The 21182-nt window shown below is 32.9% G+C and overlaps 1 protein-coding gene across 1 annotated transcript in view; it reads left to right on the forward strand.

Annotated features, from left to right (window-relative positions):
* Positions 1–21182, forward strand: part of HTR2C (5-hydroxytryptamine receptor 2C) — a gene marked incomplete at both ends in the record, with an annotated part of 117142 nt that overhangs the window by 63039 nt on the left and 32921 nt on the right. Inside the window, one exon of the mRNA XM_081277956.1 lies at positions 18878–19078. Coding sequence (XP_081134082.1) covers positions 18878–19078 — 201 coding nt within the window. The remainder of the gene's footprint in view (positions 1–18877; positions 19079–21182) is intronic.

Here is a 21182-nt window from a genome sequence, read left to right on the forward strand (position 1 = left end):
TCTAGTGTGCAGAATTTTCTACAAATATAGTTTCTAAACTCTGAGATTATAGAAAATTAGGAAACATCAGCAGAAATGACAGACTAAGGACTTCCAAAATTCTATCCTCCATAAAAGCAACAAGAGGACTGAGGGTGTATGTAGCTCAGTGGTAGATCACTTATCTAGCATGAGTGAGACCTTGGTTCAATCTCCAGTAACACATGCACACAAAGCAACAATCCAATTTACAAAGATTGTCAAAACCAATCTTTTAAGGACTCTGGAAATTAACTAAAGGCTTGTAATGACCAGAGAGTGTTTAAGAAAAAAGCCCAAATATTGGCAAGGCTATGTATCTCTGTGGTATTTTTAACTTGTCCTATTCCCATTCCTCCTTTCAGGTTTCAGAGTAGCTTTGAAAACCAACCACTCTGCAATCATGGTGAAAACCAGAAGCCTAGCAGCTACTGGGGGGCGGGGGGGGGGCGGGGGGGTGGGGAGAGGGGATTACCATTCCTTTAGAGTCTCATTTCCAGAAAATCATCATTTTTTTGTCTTGTCAAGCAAATTCCCTAGAAGAATTAACATTAATCCTTCCAAAATTCTTCCAAAAAATAAGAGAGAACTCTTCCAAACTGATTCTATAATGTCAGTATTAATTCTGTTATCAAAACCAAAGATAACAAAAGAAAACCATAGATCAGTACCCCTTCACAATGATACATGCAGAAATCCATAACAATATAATAGCAAACTAAATTTAGCAATTCATAAAAAGGATTAAACATCATGACAATGATGTTATTCCTGAAATGTAATGTTTATTCAGCATGTGAAAATCAATCAATATAATGTGCCATATTAAGAGTATTTAGCAAGGCTCTAAGCAACTTAGTGAGACCCTGTTTCAAAATTAAAAATAAAATAAGAAGGGCTGAGGATGTAGCTCAGTGGTTAAGTGCCCCTGGGTTCAATCCCCTGGTACAAAAAAGAGAGAGAGAGAGAGAGAGAGAGAGAGATAGAAAACTATCTGATACACACAAAAATCCAACACCCTTTCATGATAAAAAAAAGCTAAAAATACAAGGGAAATTCCTCAATCTGATAAAGAGCTTTGTGAAAATTGAAGCTTTGTGTCAAGTGAAGGATGCATACATATGGGTTTGTTGTCTCCTTTTGAAACTCTTGTCTCCTTTTGAAAATACAGTATCTCAGTGCCTAATGCAATAAAACTCCATGAAATTTTCAAATTCTCTATGAAATTTTTTAGTGGCTGGGGCAAAATGCTTTTTTTTTTTTTTTTTTTTTTTTTTTTGGTACTGGAGATTAAACCCAGAGGCACTCAACCACTGCGCCACATCCCCAGCCCTATTTTGTATTTTATTTATAGACAGAGTCTCACTGAGTTGCTTAGCGCCTCACTTTTGCTGAGGCTGGCTTTGAACCCTCTATCTTCCTAACTTAGCCTCCCAAGCTGCTGGGATTACAAGCATGTGCTGCTGCGTCAGGTGCAAAGTGCTTTTTAAATCCCATTTTCTTTCCAATAGCAATGTCTTTCAAGAAAGCTAATGGCTATTCTTACTAATTTGCTTATCTCATATAACTAGAATAGAAACTTTTTTGTATACCTGAATTCTTGTTTCAATCCTCAGCATTAATTCCATCCCTGATAACTTCAAGCAAGAGCACTGATCATAAGATTTCATCATCTCCATCAATCCATCATTCAGCTATGTCTCACCTCTCTTCTTAGCTCTCTAGGTCAGTGGTTGGCTAACTAAATGCAATGGACCAACTCTTTCAGGTTGCCTGCTTTGATAAATACAATTTTATTAGAATACAGCCACACACATTCTTTTGAGGATTGTCTATGATTGCTTTCACCCAATAGCAGTAGGGTTAAGTGGTTGCATTAGAGAACATACAGCTCAGCAAGACAAAAATCTATACCATTTAGCCTTTTACAGAAAACATTTGCCATTGTCTGGTTTAAGATGAAGTTCTAGAATCTAAACACTTTTGTTTGCTTGTTTCATTTTGTTTTGCTTTTCATTGGGCTTTCTTCTCTCTATATTACTATTATTGAAAAAAATGCCCTTCTACTCCATGTATGCTTTCCTTTTGCCTGATTTATTTTTTATCACATAATAATGTTCTCTGTAAAACCATGATAATAAACATATCATTGGCCATCTGAATCATTATTTCCCTCTATCTAGTATATATTAAGAATTAACTTTATTAAATGCATAAATTAAAGTTACATGGATAAAACCCCTCAAACTAGACACCCTCCCCCACACACAGCATATATAGAAATATTCTATGAAAATGTTATCACTTTCTAGTCCCTTTTAGAAGCTTTGAGGAGTTTCTATATTCTGTTAAAATTTCATAGTCACTTTTAATCTATTTTCATTCTGCAGAATAAACTGTTTCAATAGAGAATAAATTAAAAGAGTAAAAGAGTAGCACATTGGTAAAATTTAGGATGTGTGAATGTTTGCAAATTGAACATGTGAAAAGTAATGAAGAAGCATTGATTTCAACCCATGATACAAAACATAGGAGATCTTGGAAGCATTCACGAATGACTGCAGTTCACTAGGAGATGTATTTCCAAGCCTTCAGTGATTACTGCAAGTAAACAACAGGATCACTAACTAGAGAAAAACCATGTGAATAAAGGTTACAAGATAATAAACAGCAGCAAATAAGAGAATCTAACTAAGGCTGTAGATGGTGTCTTTGAACTAACAGTACATTGATTGCTGCTTGGCGTGGTGGCACACACCTATAATTCCAGCAGTTTGGGAGGCTGAGGCAGGAGGATCAGGAGTTCAAAGCCAGCTTCAGCAAATCAACAATGCCCTAAGCAACTTAGGGAGACCCTGTCTCTAAATAAAATATAAGAAAAAGCTGGGGATGTGGCTCTGTGGTTGAATGCTCCTGGGTTCAATCCCTGGTACCAAAAAAATAAAAAAATAAAAAAGCTAGTATCTATAGTATCTATAGCTACTAACTTTGACTTGGATGATTGGTAAATATTAATATATAAATTTAAAATAAATGTCCTAAATATTTAGCTTAAAATTTGCCATAGAAAATAATGTATCCCATCAAATTCCATAGTAAGTTAATCAATCACAACCAAAGTTAAAAACATAGGTCTAAAATTTATTTAGAAATCTAATATTTAACAAAAACGTGCATTTTTTGTATTTATGAGGAGGTTTTTAGAGATTGAATGAATATCTGTAAAAACATTATTCAAAAGAACACTTTACAGTTTAGTCTTCAGTGGGCAGTAGAATGCTAGAGTAGCTACATTACTTATCATTCAAACATTTGGGAAATGTTAATCCCGCTTGTATAGTCAAGACTAAGTAAATTATAAAGACCAGATACACTTTTTTTTTTAAGTATATTTTCTTGAACCAGGAGTGGTGGTGAATTTCCATATCCCAGTGCCTCAGAAGGGTGGGGCAGGAGGATCACAAGTTTGAGGCCAGCCTAGGCAATTTAGTAAGACCCTGTCTCAGAATAAAAAAATAAAAAGGCCTGGGGATGTGGTTCAGTGTAAAGTGATTCCAGGTTCAATTTGCAGTAATAACACACACACACACACACACACACACACACACACACTTTCTTATTGATCTGAAAATCACTTTACATCAATGCCATAGTCAAATAGGTTTTTTTTTCTTTTAAAAATAAAATACCAGATTAAGGGTATACTTTATGTAATAAAATTAAACTGACACCAAAACAGGAAAATCTAGAGACAAAATTAAAGCCATAATTATATTTTATTCCTTGGTCTCTATCATTTCTTTTCCCACATTACGGAGAGAGTAGGGCCATGTAGTATAAATATAGCTGAAGTCCTCATTAATGTATACTTGGTTAGGCAGAGAGCACCAGGGAAGAATTCATGATTTCTTCTTTGTTTTTATCCCTTTTCCATCATTCAAGATCTGTAAAATTGTTGAATCTTCCATTCAGGTCTAAAGAAAGTATCAACAGGAAATTGGAACTCTTTACCCTTTGCCCATAGGAAAAGGTTTCAGGTCAGCTTGAAAGGAACTAGCCTAATCAGAAATCACACGGAAAGTTTCAGGATGTTGGGCAAATGTCAGAGGAGCAAATCCAAGATGTTTTTCAAAATATATTTGTAAATCATATTGAACCTCTCAGGTGTCAGTTCCTGGTAGAGCTATAGATTCACAAAGTTTTGCAGGTGGAAAAGTTCTCAGGGTTAAGGAGTAATTACATAACACAGAATTTGCTTAGCTGAAAGGATAGGGCTGATAAAATCTATCCTTAGCTGAGTCTATTTCAGAACGTGGTGGTCACATTGAATAACCATAGAACCTCAGATCTCAGGATGATGTCTCTAGGACTGCATTTTTGGCAACTAACTTGTGGTACATGTGAGATGGTTTGTTTCAACTGGGATAGACTAGATGAAAAAAAAAAAGTGTGTTCAGCCCATCTAGAGTCTTCCAGCAATAGAAATGCCTCTGCTGTCACCTCTGACACCTCTGTGCATATTATTTAGAGAGGCAAGCAGTCAGGTTGCCCAAATTGGGAGTGGAGCTGGAGAGTATAACCCACGAAATATCTTGGCACCTGCAAGTGTTGGGAGGATTTTCTCCTTTTACTTAGATTGGTGAGAAACGATAGTTTTGAGATCTAAGGAAGAGGTGGCTTATTAGATATCAGGCTTCTAGATCATATAGGCTATCAGTAAATCACAGCCAGTTTATCAGGAACAGAAGACAAGTTCGTAAGAAGTCTTTGCAACGTCATTCACACAGAAAAGCATCCATCAATGGCAAGTCCTTCAACAGAAACAGCAACTTCACGGTGTGGCAGTTGATCTTCCCATGGGCCGGGAGGTTGAACATCCTGCATAGTGCTGCCAGGAAATCCCTATTTCATACTAAGAGGGGGCCAGCTGGTTGCATATGTAGGATGTCCCATCTCCCGGCCCACTTCGTCGTGACAGATACCAGAAACATCACTCTGCTTCACTGAAGAGCCATAAACTCTACTGGTCAAGGATAAAATGGTGCTGAGCTTCATCAATAGAAAGGCAGTCTGATCAATGTATTTTAATGAAGGGTATAGCACTGAGTATTATGACTTTAGATCATAAGAAGCAATAAATATATGTGTGAATCTGTAAATTAGGGGCCAGCAGGTCTGCACCAAACCATATTAGCTAGCCAAAGGGATGACAGAGCTGTCAGTTACCTCTAGCCATACAGAGAATGTGTCCAGAGTTGTGCCTCCTATTCTCTGCACTGTATCATCCTTGGGAGATTAGGAATTAGGGACACAAATTTAGGGTGACCAGAGGCAAAGTAGAAAATTCCTACTTGTAGCAAGAAACAAAGTTTATAGACCAAAAAGTAGAAATAGCAAATAAAAGGAGGCTTGAAGTCATAAGTGGGCTATTTGGGAGCAGTAGTCCAGAGAGGACCTGATAATTCTAAATTGGGTAGAACCTAATTTCAGGCAGGAATTAAATTACAAGGGGAGGTGGTGGATATGATTACAAGGCAGAAAGTTAGTGGCATGCCCCCCAATACTTAGGAGATGTAATTCATGTTAGATGCAGACAATAATCAGGTTCAGGGAAACCTGTCAAGGGCAAGGTCATAGGAAATAGCAAGAGTAGAGACTAGCTCTTAAAAACATGGGGGCAGGAGTAAAGTAATAAAGAAAAGTTCAGGCAAACCTTTAATAAGGCCATTTCCAAAGACTCTGAAGTTCTAAAAAGTATTTATCTGCTGTGCCGTCAAATCTGGATTAAGTTTCTAGTCAACTACCCTGGTTTTGGCATTCTTTAATGGGTGGAAAGTATGCCAATTCTATGCCCGGAAAAAGGCTGACTCAAGTTCAGGAATTTGGAACATTTATTTTCCTTTTAATTTCCTCAGTAGCACTGAAATTTTACTGAATTCTGGGTTTAGTGCATAGTTCAAAAATTTTGTGGTTTCATACCTAAGGATCCCAAAATTTCATGCAAATGTATGGACATGTAAATGTTCTCTTACATTGTGGAATCTATAGAGATATCCCCTCTTTGGCCAGGGATATTGGTCATTTGTGTCCTCTGCCTTTATTTCTTGGTCAATCTATGTACAGGTTTATCAATTTTGTTGATTTTAGAAAAACATTTAATTTCATTGAACTTTTTCTATTATTGTATTTTCTCAATTTCATTGATTTCTGCTTTTATAATTGTTATTTCCTTTCTTCTATTATTGGCTTTAATTGTCCCTAGTTTGTCTTAGATTTTAATTTGGAAGCTTAGATCGTGGATTTGATTTTTGTTTTGTTTTGTTTGCTCTATAATAAGCCATTAATGTTAGAAATTTCCCTTTCACTTTCTACTTTAATTCCACCACACCAATTTTGATATGCATTATTTTCATTTTTTTTTACTTCAAACAACTTTCTAATTTTATTTGCTTCTTCCTTTTTGAAACATGGCTTATTAAGAAGTGTATTGCTTGATTTCCAAATTTTTAAATGTTTTAAAAATATCTTTGTGTTATTGGTTTCAGGCTAATTTTGTTAGAGAACACATATTGTATGATTGCAATCATTTTAATTTCTTAAAGGTTTATTTAATGTTCCAGAATATGATCTTTACTGGTCAATTTTCCATGAGATCTTGAAAAGATTGTATATTTTCCAGTTGTTGGGCATAGTGTTTTATCAACTAGAACAGTTTTGTTGGAAATGTTTTTCAGCTCTTCTATATCATTGATAATTTTTGGTCTTTGTACTTCAATTGCTGAGGGGGGAGTTAATATCTTAAAGTATATTGTGATTGTAATTTTAATTTTCTTTTGTTCTATCACTTTTTGCTTTATGAATTTTGCAGCTTAGTTATTAGGTGCATAAATGTTTGGGACTATTATGTTTCCTTTATGAATTGACATCTTTATGATTATAAAATTGTTACCCATTTTATCTGAAATTTCCTTTTTTGTTATTAATACATTAATTCCAGCATTTTTTTGGTTAGTATATGCAATATACACCTTTTACATCTTTTTACTATATACCTATCTATATTACTATATTTATATTTGTAGAGTTTTTTATACATAGCATGTGATTTTGTCAATTCCATTTCATTTTTAATCCAGGATTGCTGTTTCTTTCTTTAAATTGGCATTTTAAAACTGCTTACATTTAATAGAATTGTTGATTTGTTTGGACTCATTTCTACCATTTTAAAATTTATTTTCTATTTATCTCTTCTCTTTTTTATTCCTTTGTTCCCAACTTCTGAATTATGTTTTTTTATTTGAGTATTCCATTTAATTTATTGTTTGGCTTTTTGACAATATTTTTTGGTAGTAAATGTGCTTTGGATCAGAATATATATATACACACACATACACACACACACATACATACACATACCTAATGATTAATAATTTCTTTATAGCTAATATTTTATCATTTTAAGTAAAATATAAAAAACTTACAATCATGTTTTCTTACCTTTCTCTGATTTGCCTTAGTTGTACTATAGACTACATCTCCATGCTTTCAGAATCTCATTAGACAATGTTATAATTTTTGCTTCTGACAACCATATGTATTTTAAAGATTTAAGAATCCATTATATTTTTGCCATATATGCACCATTACTTTTGATCCCCTTCATTTCTAAAGTTTTCAAGTTTTTCTCTAGTATAATTTTCTTCTGCCTATAGAACACCCTTTAACATTTTTCAGAGTAAATCTTCTGGCAATGACTTCTTTAGTTACTCTTCATCTGAGAATTCTTTTTCCACACTCATTTGTGATTCTCACTGGATATAGTATTCTAAATTAGAAGTGCCTTTCTTTCAACTTTTTAAAATTATGATTACATTGCCTTCTGGCTTCCATATTTTCTGATAAAAAAGATAAAGTCATTCAAATCATGGCTTTGCTGTATGTAAAGGGTAATTTTCTCAGGCTGCTTTCAAGTTTTTTTTTCCTTATCTCTTGTTTTCACCAATTTTATTATGATGTGTTTATCTACGTATGATTTTTTTTTAGTTTAACCATTTGACTTTTTTTTAAATTCTTTTTTTTAAGAGAGAGGAGGGAGAGAAAGAGAGAGAGAGAGAGAGAGAGAGAGAGAGAGAGAGAGAGAGAGAGATTTTTTTAATATTTATTTTTTAGTTATCGGCAGACACAAAATCTCTGTTTGTATGTGGTGCTGAGGATCGAACCCGGGTGGCACGCGTGCCAGGCGAGCGCGCTACCGCTTGAGCCACATCCCCAGCCCTTAACCACTTGACTTTTACAGACCTTTTTAACTCTGTTAATTTGTTTTTCACCAAATGTGGCATGCTTTGGACCATTATTTCTTCAAATAGTTTTTCTTTATCAATGTTTTTCCTTTCATATAGAATTTCAATGACACAAATATTAAACATAGATATTATCCTACTGGTCCTTAATATGTACATTTATTTTTATTTTTTCCTACTGTTGTTCAGATTCAATAATTTATATTGATCTAACTTAAGTTTCCATCATTCTTATTGTCTCTGTTCTGTTATTAAACTTGTTCAATGATTTTTTTCTTTCAAATATTGTATTTTTTTTAGATCTTAAAGTTTTTATTTGATTCTTTTAAATTCTTACTAGTTGGGAACTCCTATATATTCATTTCAAAAGAAACTCTCTCTTCCTTCATTAAGCATGGTTATGGTAGCTGCTTTGAAAGGTCTTTGACTATAAATTCCAACATTTGGGCCATCTTAACGTTGTTTCTTTCTTTCTTTCTTTTTTAAATTCTCTTTTTCCTTTAAATTTTTTGAAATTTTTCTAAAATTATATGATATTTGAGTAAAATGTTTTGTATCCTTGATACTTTCAATATTATGTTTTGAGATCATTGTTTTTTTTTTCTTTAATTGATGTGAAATTCACATTCCATAAATTAACCATTACCACTTAGAAGGGTAAAATTTAATGGTACTTAATACACTCACAGCAATGTCCACTTCTTTCTAGTTCCAGGGTTTTGTTGCTGATGTTGTCGTGTATGTGTGTGTGTGTGTGTGTGTGTGTGTGTTTATGTGTGTGTGCACGTGTGCTAGGGATCAAGCCTTGGGCCTTGTACATGCCGTGCAAGCACTGTTATTGAGCTACCTCCCCAGCCACATGTTCCAAGAAATTTTTATCTCTCCCCCACAAATTCCATATCCATTAAGTAGTTGTTCTATATTATCTCATTCCCCAGCCCTTAGAAAACACTATTCTCTTTTCAGTATCTAATAACTTAGTTACTCTGCAGGTTTTTATCTTCTTTTGTCTGACTAATTTATGAAAGCATCCATGTCTTGAAGGTTTGTTCATGATGCAGCATTTATCAATATTTCATTACTTTTTAAATCTCAGTAATATTCCAATGTGCATATATACCACATTTTGTTTATCTGTTCATGCATTAATGAACATTTGGATTGCTTCTACCTCTTGACTGTTGTGACTACTACAGCTATCAATATATTGAACAAATACCTATGAGAGCCTGCTTTCAATTCTTTTGAATATATATCCAGAAATGGGATTACTGGATTATGTGATAGTTCTATTTTAAATTTTAGGATCCTCCATACTCTTTTCCATAGTAGTGGCACCATTTTACAATCCCACCAACACAGGGCAAGTGTCCCAGTTTTTCCAGCCATTGTTAATTTTTAAGAATTTTTGTAATAGACATCATAATTAGCATGAAGCAATATCTCAATGGCTTTAATTTGCATTTTCTTGATAATTAGTAGTCATCAGAGCTTGTTGTCCACTGTATATCATCTTTGGAGAGATATCTATTCAAATCTTTTGCCTGTTTTTCAATCAGGTTTTTAAATTATTTGTTGTTGAGTTGTAGAAATTCTTCATCTATTCTGGATACTAACCCCTTAGGTATGACTTATAAAAATTTCTCCAATTTTACAGATTGACTTTTCACTCTGTTAATTGTGTCTTTTGATGCAAAAAGTTTATAGTTTAAAGTAGTTGTTTTTATCTATTTTTGTTTTTGTTGCCTATGCTTTTGATGTCATTCCAAGAAATCATTGACAAGCCAAATGTAATGAAACTTTTCACCTATGTTTTCTATTTAAGAAAACATGGTCTGGGCTGTTGTCGTGGTTCAGTGGTAGCATGCGTGAGGCACTGGGTTCGATCCTCAGCACCACATAAAAATAAAATGAAGATATTGTGTCCAACTAAAATAAATAAATAAATATTAAAAAACTAAAAACATGGTCCTCTATTCCATTCCATTAGGCTGTTTGTTTCTTTTTATGCTAATACCATAGTGTTATGATTACTATAGTTTTATAATATGTTTTAAAATCATGAAGTAATGGTCTTTCAATTTTATTCTATTAGAAGTCATTTGAGATTGCATATGAAATTTAGGATGATTTTTTTTCTATTTCCATAAAAAATGCCATTGGGATTTTGGTAAGGATGGTGTTGAATCTGTACATTGCTTTGGACTTATGAATAACAGAAACTGATTTCTCACAATTCTGGAAGCTTGGAAACCCCATCAGATTTGGCATCTGGTGAAGATCCATTTATGGTTCATAGATGGTGATTTCTCACTTGTTCTCATGATGGAAGGAGGAATGGGTTTTTTTCAAGTCTCTTTTATGAGGCCACTAGTCCCATTCAGAGAGACTCCATCCTAGTAACCTAATTTGTTCCCAAAGGCCAAGCCTCCTAACACCATCACTTTGGTGATTAGATTTCAACATATTACTTTGGCGGGGGGTGGAGGATATTCATAGTACCAGGTCTTTTCAGATTTTCTCTAAGTTAATCCTTACACTCAGGCTTTTTAAAACTCTTTGTCTCCATATCTTTCATACACTCAAGTTAGATATCAGCCCTAGGTGAATCTCAGCATCTTTTCAGTTCTTTGGCAAGAATATATTCTGTCCTGAACATGCCCCTGCCTTTCAAGAGTCCCTGGAATATGAAGGAACTTTTCAAATATCTCATACCCTCAAAATGTCACTCTTTGAATTTCTTACCAGGCTTTCAGCATTTTCATTCATCTATTTTTTGCTCCCAAATACACACACACACACACACACACACACACATAAATTTTCTTTTCTTTTTTTGCCCCAGTTTGTTCATTTGTCTTTCAATATTTATTGTGTGGGGAGGGGTGTTCTGAGTTAAAGGGAAGTCTTTTGTAGCAGTCCTTCAGGGAAACCACAGTCAAATCAAAACAGATGTATCCGTGGGGTGAATGTGCATTGTGTTCCCTCTAGAACAAGGTATCCACATTAGGAATGTGGACTGTCATCTCAAAACTGTCCCCCCAGTAAGGAATTGAGTGGATTACCATGAGATAAAGTACTTCAAGACCACCCCCCCATGATGTTTCATTTAGCTTTCCCCTTGTAAATGTTTGCTTGGTTGCTATAAACCTTTGACTGTTAGAGTTCTAGTAAGGTTGATTTTGACAGTTTTTATCTCTTTTTTGGTGTTTCTTTCAATAGACATTCCCACAGTTCCCTGCTACATCATCTTTGCTCTCCTGACGCTGAGTCTTTTAAATATTCTCTTGAGAATATTGGTTTTAAGAATTATAATAGGTGATCAGCCTCATTAGATTTAGAACCCAAGTCTCAACTCTTTTTTTCTGTGGGCCTTGTTTCCAATGTCAGTTTGATTTTCAAAGCATTTGGAATGCTCCTTGGATCTGTCCCATGGGTGTTATTCAGGGGTCCCATATGGGACCTGGACAGTACTGTATATCATAGTCCAATTTTCAGTCTTTTGTTACATGGCTTTGGGTCATTTTTACAAATGTGTAGCTGATAGATGAGCCTAGGATTTAGGTGACCTATTCTCAAGCCTCTTCATCTCCTTGATTTTCACTACAGTGGACATTTCCTGGAACTCTGGTGAGAAAGTCAGATTTTTAGATTCTTCATATTGTGCATTTATTGTTTTAGAGTCTGCTTCAGGGACAAATGTAGGGAAATGAAAGAGAAAAAAATAATTGGGAATTCCCTTCACACTCTTCAGACTTTGGTGGACTTTTTCTTCTAGTTCCCATGGTCAAACTGAGAGATTTTTTCTCTCAAAGGTTTAATTACCTGCACAACTCCTCCTGGTGTTGCCACTATAGGTGGACATCTTAGTGATTGCTGCATGCTTTCATGGCAGGAGAGAAAAAGAAGAGCAAAGAAAATAATTTCTCTGTCTTATGCCTGTGTTCTCTGTCCTCTAAATTACCTCTTTACTTTATAGTTAATTGTTTTCTCTGTCCATTGGGGAAAGTATGTTTCTTGGAGGTTTCTTTCTTCGCATCCACTACACAGTTCTAATGATTTTGGCTACATTAAAATCTAAGCCAGAAAATAATTTAGGGAGAGGAAACAGGAAAATCACTCTTAATGATCGTTCTTTGATTTTGCCAACAGGTTTTAGTTGTATTCTGTAGGAGAGATCAGGTTGAATGTGCTCCCTCCAATTTTGCCAGAAATGGAAGACTATTAATGGGCAACTTTGTTAAAAATTCAAAAAGTCATTTTATCACTTTTGTTTCTGTGTTATGAAAATAAAATTGATTTTTTTACATGTTGGCTTTTATCTAACAATCTTTCTAAATTTACTTATTAATTCTTAAAATGTATCTGTAAAGTTGTTTCATTTTTCTAAGTACACAGTCATGTTTTCATTTTTCTATTTAAATCCTCAATATTTTTATTTCTTTTACTTACCATAGCATGTAAGGAGTAACTCTGGTACAGGGAAGAATGGATGTTGTTATAGTGGACATTCTTGTCTCCTTCAAAACTCAAAGGAAAGACTTAGACTTTTAACTACTAAGTGTAATATATGTTATAAACATTTGGTGGGTTGTCTTTGGGAGATTAAGAATTAAGGAGACTTAATTTAGTTTTCTAAAATTGATTTTATCACAAATCACATTGAATTATAGAAAAAAATGTACATACATCATGTACACCCACAAGAATGGGTAGTTATACTCCATGAATGTATATGTCAAAATACATTCCACTATCATGTATAACTACAAAGAAAAAATAAAGAAAAAAACCCACAGTAGGTACAGTGGCCCTACAGCCTACCAAACTAGAGGGGTTCACAAAAAAATTTTAATTTTTTTGAAGAAAGTATTTTAATATAGCACACTAATCAACTCAACTCTATATCAATACAGTTATAACATATAATTTTTAACATGAAAAAAGCATATGAATATTGAAGTGCAGGCTTGGGTAAAGTCAATACAATATGCAATCAGTAAAAATGAATAAATAGAAAATAGTAAGAAAAAAGAAAAATGTATATATTAACTTATTCACAGAATAAAATGACACACTTTTAAGCTTTCTTTTCAAGGTTAATCTTGCCTCATGAATGCTGCTGGGAAATAGTAATAATCCCTATATTTACCCCCAAAATCTGTATATGATTGATTTTTTATGCATATTTGGTACCATAAGTAAATAGATCTGTGTTTTCCCATCCAAAAAAATATATATATATATATATATATATATATATATATATATATATATATATATAGTATGACCTTCCATTTGTTTAGATGTAAATTCATATTTTTTCTATAAGTTTTCATGATTATTTTCTAATATAGGTCTTGAGTCTATCTTGTTGAAGTTTTAGTAAGATATTTTATGAATTATCTCACTGTTGCTAATGGACTATTTTGTCTTTATTCCATTTCCAGCCTTGTTCTTAGACTATTTCAACCTCTAGATTATTTTATATTTATCTTGTATCATGTAATTTTCATGTAGTAAATCCAGTACTGTTTTTAGAAAAGTGTCAGATTTGCTAGGCCTATAGTCACCCAACAATAGACAACAGATAATTTGATCCCTTGCTTTCTAAAGCATAAGAAAATAAGATACAAATTATTCACAATATCATCTTGGTGAAAATTAATAAAGTAATGAGTAATAGGATAAGTTGGCATCCTGTCCATTTCCCAAATTTAATGTTATTGATATGTATTGATGGCATTACTATTTTTAATATTTATTGTTGTTTTTTGGTAAATTACCTTTATCATATTTATAAGAAGGCCCATTTTATCCCTATATAATTGAAATTTTAATTAGAAGTAGTTTCTCCATTTAATCAAATTATTCTTCATTACCTATTAAAAATCATAAAATTTCTTCACAATTGTTAACAAAGAATTTTATTAGTAAATTTCATGGTATTAAATCACCCTTGAATTCCTGGAATAACTCTTGTTTTTTCATGTTGTATTATTCCTTTGATATTTTACTGGACTCTGTTAATATTTTATTTGGGATTTTGAATCTATATCATTGAATGCTATTTGTCTCTAATGATTTTTAAATGTTTTTGGAGTTTTGCTATTTACATTATATTGTTTTATGAAATGCTCTGGGGAACTTTTAAATTTTATTATGGTTACTCATTTTTTCATGTATGTTAACTTAAACAAATTAATTATAATTTCTAATTTCCAAGTTCTAGGTTGGTATTACTTCACAATTCTCCCCAAATTACTATACCTTTTAATTATATTGTCAGAATACTGGACTATTCTTTTCTCCAAGGCAAAGATTGTCTCCATTACTTCATAGGAATAAAATCTTTTATATTTCTTTTAAACAAAAGAAATGAAAGATGAGAGTGTCATTTACTCCATCTTTACTACTTTTTTCAATATTGTTGGATATGTCTGTGATTCTGGAGTTATTAAAAATCATGTACTCTTTGAGTAAATGAGTGAATTAACATATAAAATATGAAATACTATGTGCAATTGTTTCCTCTGAAAATCAGATTTTATTTCATCTAACTATGAATTTACTTGTCCCATGGAAAATGTGCAATAGTCTCTTTGTTATGTAACTCCTTCCAAACTTTCCATACATTCCTTATGTGAAATATACATGAATCACATAAATTCCAAGCACTATGGATTGACTAGTAGAAAAATAAAACAGGCAGTGATTGTTCACCCAATGGAACTTATATTCTAGTGATGATGACAATAGAATTCTCCCACATAGTAATAGTGAAGACATACTTGTGCATTTAAAGCACAACTGGAAAAGCAATTTTTGCAGGTTAAACATGTTGAGTAGAGTATCAAAATCTTCAACACAATCAACTTTCATGATAGATACAATCTGAGTAAGGTACAAAAAACTATTAACAATAATGAGCATCCACAAAGACATTTGGTCCAAAGAATTTCTGGTGATAGCTTTTCTTTATTGTACTGGTTAAATCCTACTGATTGGTAGTTTGACTTCTGTTATGGTCAAGTAAGCAGCTCTTGAATCAACCTTTCAGCATATAAATAAATAAAACATGAAAACAAACTATCTGATTTACTGGAGAATAACCCAATACAAAATTCTGGAGGGTCTAAACACTTTGAAGAAAGTCATAACACTGATTGAGTTTCCAGCTTCCATGATGTATAATCTAAGTTGAAGACATAGTCTGCAATGATAGGTGGATAAAACTCCAATAAATAATCTTCAGTTTTTGTGGTCTAAAGAACCTGAGAAAATAATTTGAGGAAATATCAACACTGAAAGGTGACAGAGTATCCAGGAATGGGTAGAGATAGAGGGACCACAAAATTTTTGTACAGTATTCAAAATATGCATAATTAAAACTTGATTCTTATAAGAAAAAGATATTAATTGTAATCCCCAGGCTAGCTACTAAGGAAAAAACTAAAACATTATACAGGGGAAAAAAATAAGAAGTGAATCAAGTAGTTTCTTATAAAAAGGTCAGTTAATCACAAATGAAGGCATTACCAGAGCAAATGATGGTATATATCATATAGAAAATGATGGAAGTAAATCTTTTCTTAACTGTAATTAATTTAAATGTGAAATGTATTAAACTCTAATTAAAAGGCAGAGACTAACAGAATGAGCAAAAATATATTATCCAACTATATACTGCCAATAAGAAACTGAATATCTCAGGACACCTGGATATTGACAGTGAAGGAATGTTCCATGCAAATAGTAACCAAAGGAGAGTTAAATTAATGTCAAAAATAGAACTTATATGAAAGACAAAGGACATTATAAATTCATAAAAAGGTAAAGTCACCAAGAAGACACAAAACCTATAAACATATATGCACCTAACAACAGAGCCCAACAAACACAGGAAGCAAAAAGTAAAAGAATTGAAACAAGAAAAAGAAAACATACTTACAATAATACTTGGAGACATCATACCCTATTTTAAACAATGTATAGACCAACTACACAGATAAATAAAGAGATAGAGGAATTAGAAAACTCTATAAAGGGCCGGGAATGTGGCTCAGTGGTAGAATGCTTGCTTACCATGTATGTATGGGTTCAATCCTCACAACTGAAAACACACACACACATACACACACACACACACACACAACTGAAAGCAGCTAATTCTAATAGACATGACATAGAGAATAATCCATCTAATAACATATAGAATGTTCTCTGAGATAGACCATATGTTTGGCCACTAAACAAATATAAATTAATTAAAATATTATTATTATTCAAAGTATATTCTCCACAATGGAGTAAAACTAGAAATCAGCATTAGAAAGAAAATTGACAAATTTGAACATATGTAGATATTAAACAGCATACTCACTATTAAATGGCCAATGGGTGAAAAAAGAAATCACAAATAAAATTTAAAAATATTTTGAAAAAGAGTGAAATAAAAACTTACCGAAAATTATGGTATGCAGCAAAAACAGTGTTTAGAGGGAAATTTATACTATAAATGGCTACATTTATAAAGAAAGGGGCTGAGAGTACAGCCCAATGATAGATCATGTTCTTAGCATATGTGAGGCCTTGGTTCCATTCCCAGTACCACAAAAATAAAGAAAAGGATTGGGAAAAAAAAAAGCAGTAAAAGAAAGATCCTAAAGAAGGATATAACATAAATTTATATCCTTAAGATGTAAAATAGAAAAAGAACTAGAATAAAAGAGCAAGCTTCATTCAACTAGAAAAAAAAATGATAAAGACAAATAAAATAGAGTATGGGGAAAAAATAAAGAATATTAAGAACATCAGAAGTTGAGATTCTTTGAAAAGATCAAAAAAGTTGACAAACCTTTTAGCCAGAATGACTACGAAACAAAAGTGATCACACAAATTATGAAAATAAGAAATGACAATAAGAGCATTTCTACTGACCTTCCAGAAATTAAATAGATTAGGAAAAAATATAATGAACAATTGTGCTTCAACAAAGTAGAAACCCAGAAGAAATAGTCTAAAGATAATTATAACAAGTAAAGACTTGAATCAGTTACCAAAACCTCCCAACAGAGAAAAGACAAGATGACTTTGTTGGTGAATTTTACCAAATATTTAAAAAATTAACACCAGTCCTTCTCAAACTACATTTTATGAGACCAACTTTATCTTAATACTCAGGCCAGATAAAGACATCACAAAAAACCATAGACCAAGATCATTTATGAATATAGATGCAAAAATTCTGAACCAAATATAAATGAACTCAATTCAGCATGATATTATGCACCAAGTGGGAATGTAAGAACAGAGGGAAGTAAACAAGCCATAAGGTCATCTCCATTCCTGCAGAAAAATGTGTTTGACAAAATCCATCATTCTTTTATGATGGAAAACAAAAACACTCAACAAACTAGAAATAGGAGAAAACTTCCTCAACATGATAAAAGGGATTAATGAAAATCCACAGCTAATATCATAATTTCATAATCAGTAGTTAAAAAAAAAAAGCTGAAAGAATTCCCTCTAAGACCGGGAATAAAGAGAAGATAGTCACTTTCATTATTTCTATTCAGTGTTGTATTGGAAACTGTATCTAGAGCAATTAGGCAAGAAAAGGAAATAAAAGAGGAAAATTGAAAAAAAAGAAATAAAATTATCTATATTTTCAGATAACATGATCTTATTTAGGAAAATTAAAAACAAAAACAAACCCACACACCATATATATATATATATATATATATATATATATATATATATATATCATATATATGAGATCAATTCAGCAAAGTCACAAGAGACACTATTAATACATGAAAATCAAATCTAATTATATACAAGGCAGTAAACAATCCATAAAAAAATGAAGTACTGATGCATGCTACAAAATGGATAAACCTCAAAATCATTATGCTAAGTGAAAGAAACCAGACACAAAAGGTTACAAATTCCAATTATATGAGATATCTAGATTAAGTAAGTTTATAAAAACAGAAAACAGATTATAGAGATTTCCCAGGGCTGGAGGAGGGAAGTAATGAGAGAGGGGCTGACTGGTTAATGGGAAGTGATTTCCTTTTTGAATAGTGAAATTTTTGAGAACTAGAGAGAGGTGATGGTTGTACAATATTGTGAATGTACTAAATGCCATTGGATTGTACACTTTAAGTGATTCATTTGGGCGGGGCAATAAGCCACGGAGCCTTTTACCACTGATCTACATTCCAACCCCTTTTAATTTTTTTTATATTTTGAAAGAGACAGGATCTAAGTTACTGAGGCTGGCCTCCCCGAACCTCCTACCTCCAACCTCCCCATTATAGGCAAGCTCCACAGTGTCTGACAGTTTTATGTTGTATAAAGTTTACAGCAATAAAAAATTATGCAACACTGATAGCATCATCATCATCATCATTATGGAAATTAATGCTTCTGAAATTTCACTTTCTTTAAAAAGCTTAGATTAAGAATAAAATATTAGAGTGCTAAAATTGAAAAGTGGATTTGGTGCGATTTGAATAACATATTTTTGTCTTCTCTCTGTTCTCTTTCAGATTATGTCTGGCCACTACCTAGGTATTTGTGCCCCGTCTGGATTTCTTTAGATGTTTTATTTTCTACTGCGTCCATCATGCACCTCTGCGCTATATCGCTGGATCGGTATGTAGCAATACGTAATCCTATTGAGCATAGCCGTTTCAATTCGCGGACTAAGGCCATCATGAAGATTGCTATTGTTTGGGCAATTTCGATAGGTAAATATACTCCTGGCCATTAGAATTGCAACGGCTATGCTCAATACCTTCGGATTATGTACTGTGAACAACGTACAGACGTCGACTGGTAACGTTGCATATGGCCGGAATTGTTAGGAATTATTCTTAACCTATTTATCTGATATTTAGGTTAACAATAATGAAACAAATATGACAAATATGAACATACAGGATATGACAAATATGAACATATAGGTGTAAAGTTTTCATTTATAGTGCTAAGTTAGTTCTTACTTTAGTATGCCACCGAATTCTGCAACACAGATACAAAGCCTTGTGCATATTTAAAATGCAATGACCATTACAAAGATTAAAAAAATCTAAATCTTGGAAAAGATATATGTATCCCAGAATATTAGCCTTAATGTTTTAATTCTAATTCCACATCCTTTTCAGTAGAAAATTAATAATATGATCTGGATCTTTATAAAGAAAACAGGTCTGAATGTTTGCTAAATTTGTTAAACCTAAAATATACTATTTCTCCTCAGCTTTAATTGTCTTCTTGAATTCTGGTTATGCAGAGAGAGGATAAAGCTATTGATTTCCTTAAGGATTTGGGGGAAAATTTTATTGGAATGTGGAGAAATTTAAAGAGACAGAAATAGTCATGTTATTGCTAATATTTAAGATATTCATAAATACTATACTAATGCTACTATTAAAATCAAGAAGGTTAACTCATTGGATTTAGGGCTTTTACAGCCCCCTTTTTTCTCCTTCCAATTGAGCTTACATTGTGTCCCATTAAATAATTTTTCTTCAAACCTATGTTTCTGTAAAAGATTTGGGTAAATTTGCCAACAAGATCAAAACCTCTGCACAATCTTCACTGATATCTTCTAGAAATTTGTCTCTGGGTTTATTGATGAATTTAATTTGGTTAAGTTATTTATTTTAAGTTTTAACATCATTCTTTGTAGATTGTTCTATCAGTATATACAATACAAACACCTTTGGATAAGAAGCCATGAAATTTTTTCACAAATATAAATGGATTCTCTCTCTATATATATATAATTTGACTTAAACTTTTAAGGGTTCACAGATTTTAATGTCTCTACCCCAAGGTGCTCATCTAAAAAGAATCCAGTTCTTATGGTACTTACAAAGAAAGTATATACATAAGTGAAATTAGAATACTAGGGTCATCGGTTTCTAGAAATGACAGACTGGGTAATTTGCAATGAATCTTGGGCTAAAGACAACTAAAAATATGAATAAAATACTAAAAGCTCAGATAATCTAATAAAATAGTGAGTGCTTATGTGGCCAAGATTTAGAAAAAGACAGAAGTCGTGTACTTGTTGATTGATTGTATGTCCTCCTCAGAGAAGTGTCTGTTCAGGTCCTTGGCCCATTTGTTGATTGGGTTATTTGTTATCTTATTGTCTAATTTTTTGAGTTCTTTGTATACTCTGGATATTAGGGCTCTATCTGAAGTGTGAGGAGTAAAAATTTGTTCCCAGGATGTAGGCTCCCTATTTACCTCTCTTATTGTTTCTCTTGCTGAGAAAAAACTTTTAAGTTTAATTAAGTCCCATTTGTTGATTCTTGTTATTAACTCTTGTGCTATGGGTGTCCTATTAAGGAATTTGGAGCCCGACCCCACAATATGTAGATCGGAGCCAACTTTTTCTTCTATCAGACGCAGAGTCTCTGATTTTATATCAAGCTCCTTGATCCATTTTGAGTTAACTTTTGTGCATGGCGAGAGAAAGGGATTCAGTTTCACTTTGTTGCATATGGATTTCCAGTTTTCCCAACACCATTTGTTGAAGATGCTATCCTTCCTCCATTGCATGCTTTTAGCCCCTTTATCAAATATAAGATAGTTGTAACTTTGTGGATTAGTCTCTGTGTCCTCTATTCTATACCATTGGTCCACCCACCTGTTTTGGTACCAGTACCATGCTGTTTTTGTCACTATTGCTCTGTAATATAGTTTGAAATCTGGTATCGCTATACCGCCTGATTCACACTTCCTGCTTAGAATTGCTTTTGCTATTCTGGGTCTTTTATTTTTCCATATGAATTTCATGCTTGCTTTATCTATTTCTACAAGAAATGCCATTGGGATTTT

The sequence above is a fragment of the Spermophilus citellus genome (genome assembly GCF_964194105.1).
Source record: "Spermophilus citellus genome assembly, chromosome: X".
NCBI classification, from domain to species: Eukaryota; Metazoa; Chordata; class Mammalia; order Rodentia; family Sciuridae; genus Spermophilus; species Spermophilus citellus.